The 15,601-nt window shown below is 44.9% G+C and overlaps 1 protein-coding gene across 3 annotated transcripts in view; it reads left to right on the forward strand.

Annotated features, from left to right (window-relative positions):
- The window catches only part of ankdd1a (ankyrin repeat and death domain containing 1A), a 155,945-nt gene that overhangs the window by 94,652 nt on the left and 45,692 nt on the right, over positions 1 to 15,601 (forward strand). For all 3 annotated transcript variants that reach the window (XM_080214097.1, XM_080214099.1, XM_080214098.1), the window contains exon 12: positions 11,013 to 11,108. In XM_080214097.1, the coding sequence (XP_080070223.1) occupies positions 11,013 to 11,108 (96 nt within the window). The remainder of the gene's footprint in view (positions 1 to 11,012; positions 11,109 to 15,601) is intronic.

Here is a 15,601-nt window from a genome sequence, read left to right on the forward strand (position 1 = left end):
CCCAGGTAACTGTTGCCCTTGTCCTTCTATTTGGTAGCGGTCATGGGTTTGAAAGATGCTGTCTAAGGAATCTTGATGAATTCATGCAGTGCAGCTTGTAGATGGTATACATGCTGCTGCTGTGTGTCAGGAGTGGGTGAGTGAATCTGGAAGCAATCATGGCTGAAAAGGGGGAAGGAATGATAGCTCAGGTTTGCAGAGGTTTCAGACAAGAAAGAGGATTTTAAAAAAACTTGTAATATTGGTTCAAGAAACAATTAAATGTGCTAGAAAGATGATGAAATGGAGCCATATGTGTTAAACTAAAGGAAAAGTGGTCGGCATACTATTGGGAAAGGCCCCAAATCTACCCAAGGGAAATGAGCAAATATCTAGGCAAATCTTTCACAAGTGCAAAAACAGTAGGACAGTGATAGTGCGGGAATTTAACTGCCGTAATTTTAACTGGGATACAGTTAGTGTGAAATTCACAGAGGGAGTAGAATTCTAAATTTGCATTCAGAAAAACATTTTTAGCCAATATGTAGCAAATCCAACAAGAAAGTTCAAGAGTTTTTTCAGGAAATGAAGTTGGACAAGTGGAAGAGGTATCAGTTTTGGAGCATTTTGGTTGAAGTGATAATAGTTCAAATCAACTTAGGGCAATTTTGAAAAAAGACAGACCAGGAATCAAAATTCTGAGCTCATTTTATGAAGCTGAGATGTGATTTAACTAAAGTGGACTGGAAACAGCTACATGCGAGTAAATAAGTGTCAAATCAGTGAAAGTCATTCAGGAAAGAGATCGTGAGCATGTTATGTTCTCTTAAAGAAAAAGGAAATTAATAATTTAATAACTGAAGAAAATTAATAAATTTCTAGCACCCTGGATGTCGAGAAGCTTAAATGAGGAGATCAAGCAAAATTACAAGACATAGAACAAAGATAAAAAGCCCAGTACAGCACAGGAACAGGCCCTTTTGCCCCCCATGCCTGCGCGATCATGATGTCTGCTTAAACTAAAACCATATGCACTTACGGAGTCCATATCCTTCCATTCCCATCTAGTCATGTATTCACTGTCGTACCTGCTCCCACCACCTTCCCGGGCAACGCGTTCCAGACATTCACCACCCTCTGTGTAAAAAAAACTTGCCTCGCTCATCTCCTCTAAACTTTTCTCCACACACCTTAAACTATGTCTCCTAGTACTTGACTTCCCTACCCTATGGAAGAGCATCTGACTATCCACTCTGTCCATTCCACTCATAATCTTGTAAACCTCTATCAGGTCACCCCTCAACCTCCGTCATTCCAGTGAGAACAAACTGACTTTATCCAACCTCTCCTCATAGTTAATACTCTCCAGACGAGGCAACATCCCGGTAAACTTTTTCTGTCCCCTCTCCATCCTTCTGGTAATGTGGTAAGCAGAATTGTTCATAGTATTCTAAATGAGGCCTAACCAAGGTTCTGTAACCTGCAGCATGACCTGTCAATTTTTATACTCAGTGCCCCGACGTATGAAGGCAAGCATGCCATATGCCTTCTTGGCTACCTTATCCACTTGCATTGCCACTTTCAGAGATCAGTGGACATATATGCCCAGATCTCTCTACCTTTCAATACTCCTAAGGGTTCTACTATTTGCTGTATAATTCCTACATGCATTGGACCTTCCTAAATGCATTACCTCGCACTTCTCCAGATTAAATTCCATCTGCCATTTCCCTGCCCACATCTCCAACCGGTCTGTCTTGCTGTATCCTCTGACAATCCCTTTCACTCTCTGCAACTCCACCAACTTTTGTGTCGTCGGCGAACTTACTATTCAGACCAAGTCCATTTTCCTCCAAATCATTTAAATATACTGTAAACAGGTCCCAGAACTGATCCCTGTGGAACACTGCAACTCACAGCCTTCCATTCAGAAAAAAAACCCCTCCACTTCTACCCTCTTGTCTTCTGTGGCCAAGTCAGTTCTTACATCCACCTTGTCAGCTCTCCACTGATCCCTTGCGACTTCACCTTTTGTACTAGTCTACCATGAGGTACCTTGTCAAAGGCTTTACTGAAGTTCATGTATACAACGTCCATTGCCTTTCTCGCATCTATCATCTTCATTCGTTCTGAAAAACTCAATCAAGTCAGTGAGGCACAACATCCCCTTCACAAAACCATGCTGTTTATCTCTAATAAGTCAATTTGTTTCCAAATGTGAGCAAATCCTGTCGCTAAGAATCTTTTCCAATAACTTTCCAACCACTGATGCAAGGTTCATCGGCCTATAATATCCTGGATTATCCCTGCTGCCCTTCTTAAACAATGGAACGACATTGGCAATCCTCCAATCCTCTGGAACGTCACCTGTAGCCAATGAGGATGCAAAGATTTCTGTCAAAGTCCCAGTAATTTCCACCCTTGCCTCCCTCAGCATTCTTGGGTAGATCCCATCAGGCCCTGGGGTCTTATCTACTTTAATGCTTTTTAAGACGCCCAACGCGTTCTCCTTTTTGATTCGACATGACCCAGAATATCTGCACACTATACCCGAGGCTCCATCAAGTCACTCTCTTTGATGAATACTGAGGCAAAGTATCCATTTAGCAATTTGCCCATTTTTTCATAGACGAAATAGATTCCCAATTCCCTTATGCTTCAATTCCTTTTACTATCCTTGAGTGGACTAACCCTTTCCCTGGCTACCCCCTTGCTCTTTCCATACATATAAAATGCCTTAGGATTTTCTTTAATCCTGTTTGCCAAGGACTTTTTATGACTTCCTGTAGCCCTCCTAACTCCTTCCCTAAGTTCCTTCCTACGTTCTTTATATTCTTCAAGGGCTTCATCTGCCCTAAGCCTTTTAGACCTTACGAATGCTTCCTTTCTCTTTTTGACAAGGTTCATAATATCCCTCATTATCCAGGGTTCCCAATACTTGCCACACTTTCCTTCATTCTTGCAGGTACATGCCAGTTCTGAATTCCAATCAATTGACATTTGAAAGATTCCCACATGTCCAATTTTGATTTACCCTCAAACAGCTTCCCCAATCTTCCCTTTCCAGACCCTGTGTAATATTGTTGTTGTTAATCTTCCCCCAATTTACCATCTTCGGCTGAGGCCACTCTTGTCTTTATCCACAAGGACCTTAAAACATACGGAATTATGATAATTATTCCCGAAATGCTCTCCTACTGAAATTTTGATCACCTGGCCGGACTCATTCCCCAATACCAGGTCTAATTTGGCTCTTCCTGAGTTGGGCTATTTACATACTGTTTCATGAAACCCTCCTGGATGCTGCTTACAAATTCCACCCCATCCAAGCAGTAAGTGAGTCCCAGTCAATATATGGAAAGATAAAATCATTCTCCACAACAACCCTGTTGTTTTTGCATCTTTCCAACATCTGTGCTCCTCTATCTCCCACTGGTTGTTGGGAGGCTTGTAATAAAGCCCCCAACATTGCGACTGCTCCCTTCCTGTTCCTGAACTCTACTCTTATTGCCTCGCTGCCTGAACTCTCTGAGGTGTCCTCTCTCAATACGGCTGTAATATTCTCCTTAACCGTAATGTCACTCCTCCACCTCTTTTACATCCCCCTCTATCCTGCCTGAAGCATCTAAATCTTGGAATATTTAGCTGCCAATCCTGTCCCTCTTTCAATGAAGAGACTGTAATAGCAACAATATCATAGTTCCAAATGCTAATCCAAGTTCTGAGTTCATCTATTTTACCTGTTATACTCCTCGCGTTGAAACGAATGCACTTCAGACCACCAGTCCTGCTGTGTTTGAAAACTGCTCCCTGCCTGCTCTTCCTCTTAATTTTTCTGGCCTTAGTCCGTAGCTCTCCCTCGGTTATTGCTTCTGCTGACCTATTGCACTGGTGCCCCACCACCCCACCATACTCGTTTAAACCCGCCTAAGTGACTCTAGCAAATCTACCCGCCAAGATATTGGTGCCCTACCAGTTTAGATGTAAGAAGGGCAGCAGGGATAATCCAGGATATTATAGGCTGATGAACCTTGCATCAGTGGTTGGAAAATTACTGGAAAAGATTCTTAGGGACAGGATTTGCTCACACTTGGAAACAAATTGACTTATTAGAGATAGACAGCATGGTTTTGTGAAGGGGAGGTCATGCCTCACTAGCTTGATTGAGTTTTTCGAAAGTAATGAAGATGATAGATGAGAGAAAGGCAGTGGATGTTGTACACATGGACTTCAGTATAGCCTTTGACAATGTATTTCATGGTAGACTGCTGCAAAAGGTGAAGTCACACGGGATCAGTGGAGAGTTGGCAAGGTGGATACAGAACTGACTTAGCCACCAAAGACAGAGGGTAGTAGTAGAGGGGTTTTTTTTCTGAATGGAAGGCTGTGACTAGCAGTGTTCCACAGGGATCAGTTCTGGGATGATCAAGATATCTGAACCCTCCCTCCTACACCAGCTCTTTAGCCATGTGTTTAGCTGCACTATCTTTTTATTCGTAGCCTCACTGGCACATGGCACAGAAAGTAATCCTGAGATTACAACCCTTGAGGTCCTCTTTTTTAACTTACTACCTCACTCTCTGAATTCCCCTTGCAGAATTTTGTCACTCTTCCTGCTTATGTCGTTAATACCAATGTATTATACCAATGTCACCATCCAGAACAAAGCAGCGCACTTGATCAACACCCCATCCAACACTTTAAACATTCACTTTTTTCACCACCAATGTACAGGAACAGCTGTGTGTAATACACACACTGTGGCAACTCACTAAACCTGCTGAGACACTACCTTCCAAACTTGTGACCTCTACCACCTGGAAGAGACAGGGCAGCGGATGCACTGGAACTCATCACCTGCAATTTCCCCACAAAGTCGTTCTGACTTGACACAATATCACTTTTTTACTGTCACTAAGTCAAAATCCTGGAAATCCCATGTAAGCAGCAATGCGGGTGTATCTACACACCAGGTAAATTGCCCAGATCATTGAAGTGGTTCACCACTACCTTAACAGGGGCTGTTAGGGATGAGCAACAAATGCTGGCCTTGCCTTCAGCACTCCATCTCATGGAAAAACTCCCAAGTGTTAAATTACAAAGAGATGTTGCACAAGCTCAGGTTGTATTCCCTGGAATTTTAAAGGTGTTAAATTTAGTTGGTGATTTAAGATGTTACGGGGAACAGATAGGATAGCTTGAGATAAACTATTTTTGATGGCTGGGTAGTCTTGAACTTAAGATTAGAGCCAGATCTTTCAGGAGCGAAATTAGAAACCGCTTGTATTCACAAAGGGTAGTAAATACTTGAACTCCCTTCCGTAAATGGCAATTGATGCTGGAGCAATTGTTCATTTTAAATCTGGAATTGGTGGAACTTTGATATTCAAACATGTTATGGGATGGGAAAATGCCATGTGGAGTTAGGCTGCTGAACAGCCATGATCTCATTGAATGATCGCACATATTGACACAGGCATCAAGTTTCTACAAAAATGCAAGAAAGCAGACAAGATACCGAAAGGACTACAGATCACAAACCCACTCAGGTCAATCTATAAAACAGACTACGCTGAGAGACTTTGCCATTCCTCTCACACTCCTCAGCCATCTCATACACCAGCTCTACAGCAAACGCCGCACCCTGGAAACCAAGATACAGTCCATATTCTCAACTTGCGCTCAGAACACAGACCAGCTGTGAAATACTGCCAAGCAGACGAGACAATGAAACAATGCCATCTACATGCTCACCAAGAACAGGAAACTTGAGAAACTCGGCATCACCACCAGGAGCAATCAAGCCTTCTCCGGTACTACAGTAGAAAGCAGTACCACTGTAGGGAAGTCCATTGTCAACTTGTTGGACTAAACACTTACCAGATGAAATCGAAATTCTCAGCCGAGGGCTCAATTTCTGCCCCACTATCAAAATGGACCCCATCAGTCTCACAGCGGACACAGAGGAATTGAACAGAATGGATTACTGCAAAGAAGTGCACTGAAAACTGAACAACAAGGAACACTACAGACAGCTACCTGCAGATCCGACCAAAGAATACATCCATCAAGTCAACAGATTGATCAAGGCCTTTGATCTGGACCTTCAGTGCACCCTCGGTAGTCTTATCCCACATACTCCCCGCATTGGAGATCTCTACTGCCTCCCAAAGATACACAAGGCCAACACAGCTGACCATCCCACCGTGTCAGGCAGTGGGACCCTGGGTGAGAAGCTCTCTGGCTACATTGAGGGCATCCTGAAACCCAGCTTCTGTTGTGACACTATGGACTTCCTAGAGAAACACAGCACACATGGAGCAGTTGAACTGAGCCGTCCTTGTCTCAATGGATGTCTTGGCATTCTACAGTAGCATGCCTCACAATGATGGCATTGCTGCAACTGCTTCAGTATTCAATGCTGACAACTGCCAATCTCCAGATGCAATTCTACTCCATCCTGGAACACAACATCCTCACCTTCAACAACCAAAGCAGAAGTTAAAGAGAGAACATTAATTAGTAAAGGCAGTGTCAGTAATCCTAGTACCAGACAGATCAGGCAAAAGCAAGGCAGAGAGCGAGGGAGGTCTGGATTAAACTGCATTTATTTCAATACAAGAGGCCTGACGGGAAAGGCAGATGAACTCAGGACATGGGACTGGGATATTAAAGCAATTACTGAAACATGGCTAAGGCAGGGACAGGACTGGCAGCTGAATGGTCCAGGGTACAGATGCTATCGGAAGGACAGAACAGGAGGTAAGAGAGGAGGGGGAGTTGCACTTTTGATTAGGGAAAGCATCACGGCCGTACTGAGAGGGGATGTATCCGAGGGTTCACCCACTGAGTCTATATGGATAGAACTGAGAAATAAGAAGGGGGAAATCACTTTGATAGGGTTGTACTATAGGCCCCCAAATAGTCAGCGGGAAATTGAAGAGCAAATATGTAAAGTGATTACAGATAGCTCCAAGAAAAAAAAAGGGTGGTAATAGAGATTTTAATTTTCCCAACATTGACTGGGACAGCCATAGTATTAGAGGGTTGGATGGACAGAAATTCGTTGAGTGTATTCAGGAGGAATTTCTCATTCAGTATGTGGATGGCCTGTCTAGAGAGGGGGCAAAACTTGACCTCCTCTTGGGAAATAAGGGCAGATGACAAAAGTGTTAGTGAGGGATCACTTTGGGACAGTGACCATAATTCTGCTAGTTTTAAGATAGCTATGGAGAATGATAGGTCTGGCCCAAAAGTTAAAATTCTAAATTGGGGCAAGGCCAATTTTGATGGTATCAGGCAGGAACTTTCAAAAGTTAATTGGGGGAGTCTGTGAGAAGGCAAAGAGATGTCTGGTAAGTGGGAGGCTTTCAAAAGTGTGTTAACCAGGGTTCAGGGTAAGCACACTCCTCTTAGAATGAAGGGCAAGGCTGGCAGAAGTAGGGAACCCTGGATGACTCGGGATATTGAGACCCTGGTCAAGAAGAAGAAAGAGGCATATGACATGCATAGGCAGCTGGGATCAAGTGAATCTCTGGGGGTGTAGGAGTAGAGTTAAGAGAGAAATCAGGAGGATAGAATGGGGACACAAAATCATTCTGACAGATAAGGCAGAGGAGAATCCAAATAGCTTCTACAAATACATAAAGGGCACAAGAGAGAGAGTAGGGCCTCTTAAGGATCAACAAGGTCATCTATGCACAGATCCACAAGAGGTGGGTGAGATCCTAAATGAATATTTCTCATCAGTATTTACTGTTGAGAAAAGGAATGATGTTAGGGAACTTGAGGAGTGTACATATTACAGAGAAGGAGGTGCTGGAAGTGTTAAAGCGCATCAAGGCAGCTAAATCTCTGGGACCTGATGAAATGTATCCCAGGACGTTGTGGGAGACTAGGTAGGAAATTGCGGGTCCCCTAGCAGAGATATTTGAATAATCGATAGTCACAGGTGAGGTGCCTGAAGATTGTAGAGTAGCAAAAAGACAGGATCTACAGTTATTTTAAGATGCAAGGACTGCTTAGGGACAGTCAGCATAGCTTTGTGAGTGGAAAATCATGTCTCACAAATTTAATTGAGTTTTTTGAAGGGGTAACCAAGAAGGTAGATGAGGGCAGTGCAGTTGATGTTGTCTACATAGACTTTAGCAAGGCCTTTGACAAGGTACCGCATGGTAGGTTGTTCCATAAGGTTAAATCCAGGGTGAGGTAGTTAAATGGATACAAAATTGGCTTCTTGACAGAAGCCAGAGGATGGTTATAGAGAGTTGTTTTTCAAACTGAAAGCCTGTGACCAGTGGTGTCCCTCAGGGATCAGTGCTGGGCCCACTGTTATTTGTCATTTATATAATGATTTGGATGAGAATACAGGAGGCAGTATAGTAAGTTTGCAGATGACAAGATTGGTGGCATAGTGGACAGTGAGGAAAGTTATCTCCAATTGCAACGGGATCTTGATCAATTGGGCCAGTGGGCTGACGAATGGCAGATGGAGTTTAATTTAGACAAATGCGAGGTGATGCATTTTGGTAGATTGAACCAGGGCAGGACTTACTCAGTTAATGGTAGGGATCTAGGGATACATGTGCATAGCTCCTTGAAAGTGGAATCACAGGTGGACAGAGTGGTGAAGAAAGCATTCGGCATGCTTGGTTTCATCGATCAGAACATTGAATATAGGATTTGGGACGTCTTGTTGAAGTTGTACAAGACATTGGTAAGGCCACCGTTGGAATACTGTGTGCAATTCTGGTCACCCTATTATAGAAAGGATATTATTAAACTAGAGAGAGTGCAGAAAGGATTTACTATGATGCTACCGGAACTTGATGGATTGAGTTATAAGGAGAGATTGAATAGACTGGGACTTTTTTCTCTGGAACATAGAAGGCTGAGGGGTGACCTTATAGAGGGCTATAAAATAATGAGGGCCATAGACAAAGTAGATAGTCAATATCTTTTCCCAAATGTAGGGGAGTCTAAAACTAGAGGGCATTGGTTTAACATGAGAGAGGAGAGATTCAAAAGTGTCCAGAGGGGCAGTTTTTTTCACACAGAGGGTAGTGGGTGTTTGAAACAAGCTGCCAGAGGTAGTAGTAGAGGCGGGTGCAATTTTATCTTTTAAAAGGCATTTAGACAGTTACATGGGTAAGATGGGTATAGAGGGATATGGGCCAAATGCGGCCAACTGGGATTAGCTTAGGGGTTTTGAAAAAAACGGGCGGCATGGACAAGTTTGGCTGAAGGGCCTGTTTCCATGCTGTAAACCTCTATGACTTTCTATGACTCTAACCAGTTCTTCTTCCAGACACATGGAAAAGCCATGGGGACCAAATTTGCACCTCAATATGCCAACATCTTCATGCATAGTTTGAACAAGATCTCTTCACCGCACAGGATCTTCAACTGACGCCATACACTGATACATTGATGACATTTTCTTCCTTTGAACTCATGACGAACAATCACTGAAATAACTATATGATGATGCCAACAAGTTCCATCCCACCATCAGACTACATGGACTACTGTTCAGAATTGGTTGCATTCTTGGACACACACATCTCCATCAAGGACAGTCACCTCAGCACTTCACTGTAATGCAAGCCCACAGATAACCTCACGATGCTCCACTCCTCCAGCTTCCACCCTAAACACAGTAAAGAAGCCATCCCCTACGGACAAGCCCTCCATACACACAGGATCTGCTCAAATGAGGAGGATCGCAACAGACACTGAAAGATGCCCTCATAAGAACAGGATATGGCGCTTGACTTATCAATTGACTGTCCCTATGTGCCACAGCGAGAAACCACACCAACCTTCTCAGAAGACAAACACAGGACACAGTGGACAGAGTACCCTTCGTTGTCCAGTACTTCCCCGGAGCGGAGAAGCTATGACATCTTCTCTGGAGTCTTCAGTATGTCATTGACGAAGACGAACATCTCGCTGGAGCCATCCCCACACCCCCACTTCTTGCCTTCAAACAACCGCACAACCTCAAACAGACCATTATCCGCAGCAAACTATCCAGCTTTCAGGAGAACAGTGACCACGACACCACACAACCCTGCCACAGCAACCTCTGCAAGACATGCCGGGATCATCGATGTGAGAATGCTGTCCACCAGGTACACAGCACATTCTCTTGTGATTCAGCCAACATTGTCTACTGAAATGCTGCAGGAAAGGATGTCCTGAGGCACGGTAATTGGCGAGACCATCCAGACGCTATGACAACGGATGAATGGACACTGCTTGACAATTACCAGGCAGGAGTGTTCCCTTCCTGTCAGGAAACACTTCAGCAGTCAAGGACATTCAGGCTCTGATCTTCAGGTAAGCATTCTCCAAGGCGACCTTCACACAACGCAGAATCACCAAGCAGAAACTGATAGCCAAGTTCCGCACACATGAGGACGGCCTCAACCGGGATCTTGGGTTCATGTCACACTATCTGTAACCCTTGTGACTTGCCTGGGCTTGCAAAATCTCACTAACTGCCCTGGCTTGGCCAATTTACGTCTCTTTAACCTGTACTTGACCCTCTCACCATTTGCATTGTCTGTATCTGTAGAAGCTTGATTACATTCCAACCACTATCTTGTGAATTGAGTTTGTGTCTGTATATGCCCTGTTTGTGAACCCAACTCTTAACTCACCTGATGAAGGTATGACTAAGTAAACCTGTTGGACTTTAACCTGGTGTTGTGAGACTTCTTACTGTACCTGCCCCAGTTCAACACCGTAAGAAGTCTGACAAACACCAGGTTTAAGTCCAACCGATTTATTTGATAGTAAACTCACAAGCTTCCGAGGTTCCCCTCTTCGTCAGGTGAATGAACTCTTCATTCATCTGAATCTCGAAAGCTTGTGAGGCAGGCAGACTTGTAACACAAGTCTGATTACTAATATTCAGTTCAGCTTGGATTGATTGAGAATTGTTTTACTGACCTATTGACTTTTTTTGCAACATTCAAACATTTTAAATGAGAAATGAATCTGATTTTTTTTTTACACTTTTGTTTTAGCATGGAAAAACATCTTTAGAGATAGCTGCCCGTGGGAACCATATCAATTTGGTTGATATGATTATCAAAGCAGACAGATTTTACAAATGGGAAAAGGTGAGTCATCTGCCACAAGGATAAAATTCAATGTTAGATATCATTTCCATTTGTATTCAGATTTATGTATTTTAGCTTTGTATCAGGGATTATGAGCTGAACTTTGCAATGGGCTGTTGGAAATAAGACCATGTACGGATCCTGAGATCTCATTTGCAAGACATCTGCTGGCATGACATGAATGGAGTTCCTAATTTTCAGCCCTGCATCTTCAGTGTAATGAAGGAAGGCAAATTAATTTCTGAGGTGGGAAGCCCCATGAGAGGCTTGCAGCACAAGCTGCCCAGCAGCCCCAGTGGAAAAGGTTGGGCACCACTGAGGCAAAAAGGCAAGTGTGAGGACACCTCAAAATGGAAGAATCCTTCAAACCTGCTCAAAATCTAGAATTTAACTCCCAACATGCAGCAATCTGAATTTCCATAAACCCTCATGCACTGCCCCCAAACTTTATCTGCTTCAATAGTAATAACCCCAGTTGGTATTATTACTGAACAGGAAGACCTCTACCCTAGCCACTATGGAGTCCTAATCCCCAATGTAGTGTTAATAGAGTTTTGTGGTCACACAGTGATATTGTGGAGGGATTGATAACCCAAAAACACTGAGTAATGCTCTGGAGAAATGTGTTCAAATCGCACCTCTGTAGATAGTGGATTTGAATTCAGTAAAAATCTTGAATTTAATAGCTTTAATGATGACCATGAAACCATTGTTGATTGTCATTAAAAAAAGCATTGGGTTTATTAATGTCCTTTAGGGAAGGAAATCTGCTGTCTTTACCTGGTTTGGATTACATATGACTCCAGGCCAACAGCACGGTGATTGACTCTTAAGTACCCTCTATTAAGTACCCTACCTAAGGTCCAACGGTCAAGAAGGCGGTCTCTGCAAGCGTCGTGAAACGCGCGAGCAGGACAAGATACAGAAAACATCCTGGTCATCCACTGCGCCAGCCCCATTTCCAACTGTCTTGTCACTGGATGTAGATGGGAATTGGGAAGAGAGAGTAAGGCTGACGCTGCACAACTCTCCTTCACTTTAATCCAAATCAAGCACTAGTCTCAACACCATCATCGTCATCATATCAGTGTCCTGTTCAACTTTTGAAGTCCTGTGGCGACGAAGCAGTAGGTGTGGATACACTGGGAGCTGTAGTCACGGACCTGCACACAGGCAGCTCAGGTCTAATGGTCGTTTTTCGCTGACCGAAGCAGCAACGAAACTCGGCGTCTACCTGGGCGACTGAGCAGTCCTCTTCAGGAATGCACTGCTCACCTCCATAGAATGAGGAAGGGGCTAGAAAAGGTGCCCTAAACATTGCCTGCTTCACCACACCCTGGCCAGTTTACTGCAGCTGGTGGGGATCCCATCTTGCGGTCAAACAAACAAAATAAAACACAAGGTGACACCTCTTACCATTGGCACTTGGAACGTGCGCACACTTTTGGACAACCCTACAGCAGACAGACCAGAGAGAGAAGAACAGCCTTAGTTGCCAGAGAGCTTGCAAGATACAACATTGACATTGCAGCCCTGAGAGAAACTCATCTTGCCAACGTAGGTTATTTGACTGAAACTGGAGGCGGATACACTTTTTTCTGGAGCGGTCGTGGCAGTGATGAGCATCATGATGCTGGAGTTGGATTCGCCATCAGGAGTCACCTTGTTCGGAAACTTGCTAGCCTATCCAAGGGTGTGAACGACCGGCTTATGACATTACAGCTTCTGCTACAGAACAGAAGTCAAGCCACCCTGATCAGCGCCTATGCCCCCACAGTGAACAACCTGGATGAGATGAAAGACGAGTTCTATGAAGAACTAGACCCCCTATTATCAGCAGTGAGCAGGACCGACAAGCTGATCTTGCTTAGCGATTTCAATGCAAGAGTAGGGTGTGACTCTGCAATCTGGCAGGGAGTCATTGGGAGGCATGGAGTGGGCAAGTGTAACAGTAACGGCCTACTCTTACTGAAGACCTGTGCAGCACACGGCCTCCTCGTCACCAACACAATCTTCCATCTGCCTACCTATAACAAGACCTCTTGGATGCACCCCCGCTGTAAGCATTGGCATCTTATCGACTATGTCACTGTCAGGAGAAAAGACAGGCAGGATGTCAGAGTGACCAAGGTCATGTGTGGTGCTGACTGCTGGACGGATCACAGGCTCATTGTCTCCAAAATGAGGCTCCGCATCAGACCCAAGAGGCGACCACAAGGAAGCAAGGTTATGAAAACAATCAATGCGGCCAAGCTAAAGAACCCCAGCATAGCTTCAGCACTGGCTGAAGACTTAGAAATCAAGCTTGCTGACCTACACCTCACAGACAGCACCGAGGACGACTGGGAACACTTCAGGGACGCTGTCCATACATCTGCGCTGAAGATGCTCGGGCCCTCCACCTGCAAACTGGTTCGATGAGAATGATGAGGATATACAGGCTGTACTTGTTGAAAAGCGCCATCTTCATCGGGCCTGTCAGAACGACCTATCTTCAGCTGCTAAGGAAAACGCTTTTACCAGGGCTCACAGGACAGTCTAGAATAACCTGTGTAAAATGCAGGATGCCTGGCTGAGCACCAAGGCAGATGAAATACAGGGCTATGCTGACAGAAATGACTTGAAATGGTTGTACGAAGCCCTCAACACTCTCTGGATCTCAATCTCTCGGGAGATACCCCCTTCCTGAGTACAGATGGTACAACTCTCATTACAGAGAAGGCTCAGATCCTGCAGATGGCTGAACACTTTGAAGCCGTCCTCAACCGACCGTCATCTATTAACGATGAGGCAATAGACAGGATTCCCCAGGTCGATATCAACAGTGCCATGGATGACCCACCGGTAGTAGCTGAAGTCACGAAAGCTGTCAGCCAGCTATCCAGTGGCAAAGCCCCAGGGGCAGATGCCATACCCGCAGAGATCTATAAAGCTGCTCGTCCTGCACTTATCCAGAAGCTCACTGAGTTGTTCCAGTCCTTTTGGAAGCAAGGATCCATTCCTCAGGAACTTAAAGATGCTTCCATCATACACCTCTACAAGAGGAAGGGCAATCGGCAAGTATACGACAATCACCGAGGAATCTCACTGCTCTCCATCACAGGAAAAACTCTCGTGAGAGTCCTGCTAAATCGTCTGGTCACTCATCTGGAGCTGGGCCTGCTTCCAGAGTCACAGTGTGGCTTCCACAAAGGTTGCGGGACTATTGACATGATTTTTGCTGTGCGCCAACTTCAGGAGAAGTGTCAGGAGCAGAATCGTGAGCTCTACACAACCCTTGACCTCACAAAAGCCTTCGACACTGTCAGCTGACAAGGCCTGTGGAGGATTATGTCAAAGTTCGGCTGCCCCCCAAATTCATTCAGATGGTTCGCCAGTTCCATGGTGGCATGATGGCCAGAGTACTGGGTGGTGGAGAATCCCAGTCACCAATGGCATCAAACAGGGCTGTGTGCTCGCACCCACACTGTTCAGCATGATGTTTACTGCCATGCTGAATCATGCCTTCCAGGACAGTGTTGCTGGAATCAGACCCAAGTACAGAGTGGATGGGAAGCTCTTCAACCTGAGGAGTCTTCAAGGTATTACCAAAGTGAAGGAGACTCTTCTGAGAGATTTCCTGTTTGCCGATGACTGCACCCTGTATGCTGGCTCAGAGCCAGAGATGCAAGTCAGTATGGACAAATTTTCCACTGCTTGTATCAACTCTGGACTCACCATCAACATTAAAAAGACCGAAGTCATGCACCAGCCTGCTCCGCATGCACCGTACACAGAACCCACCATCAAAGGGCAGAAACTTCAGGAAGTGGACCAGTTCACTTATCTTGGCAGCACCCTCTCCCAATCAGTGAGTATTGATACAGAAGTTAACTACAGAATAGCAAAGGCAAATTCTGCTTTTGGTAGACTGCGCTGCACTCTATGGGAACGTCGAGGAATCAGCCCAGCAACAAAACTGAAGGTCTACAGCACTGTGGTACTCACTCCCCTCCTGTATGCCTCCTGTACGTGGACTGTGTATCGAAGGCATGCAAGACAGCTCAATCATTTCCATATGGCTTGTCTTTGCAGAATATTATGCATCATATGGCAAGACAAAGTACCAGACACTGAAGTTCTCACTAGCACAAGTCTACCATCAGTCCACAAACTGCTGATGAGAACGCAGACCCGGTGGGCAGGTCATGTCATCTGTATGTCAGGTGTGCGCATACCCAAGCAGCTCCTTTTTGGGGAACTCTCTGCTGGAACACGCTCGCATGGAGGGCAGAAGAAACATTACAGAGACACACTCAAGGCCCCCCTGAAGCCACTTGACATTGACACAGCCACCTGGGAAATGCTGGCACAAAACCGCCCTACCTGGCGCTGCCTCATCCACAAGGGCTATCAAGCTCATGAAGCAAGGTGTATTGCTGACGCACAACTTCAGCACGATCTGTGCAAGTCCAGAGCCACCAGTGCAACAACTACAGTGTCTACACAAGTCT

The sequence above is a fragment of the Carcharhinus amblyrhynchos genome, chromosome 28 (assembly GCF_965287045.1).
Source record: "Carcharhinus amblyrhynchos chromosome 28, sCarAmb.v2.hapA, whole genome shotgun sequence".
NCBI lineage: Eukaryota > Metazoa > Chordata > Chondrichthyes > Carcharhiniformes > Carcharhinidae > Carcharhinus > Carcharhinus amblyrhynchos.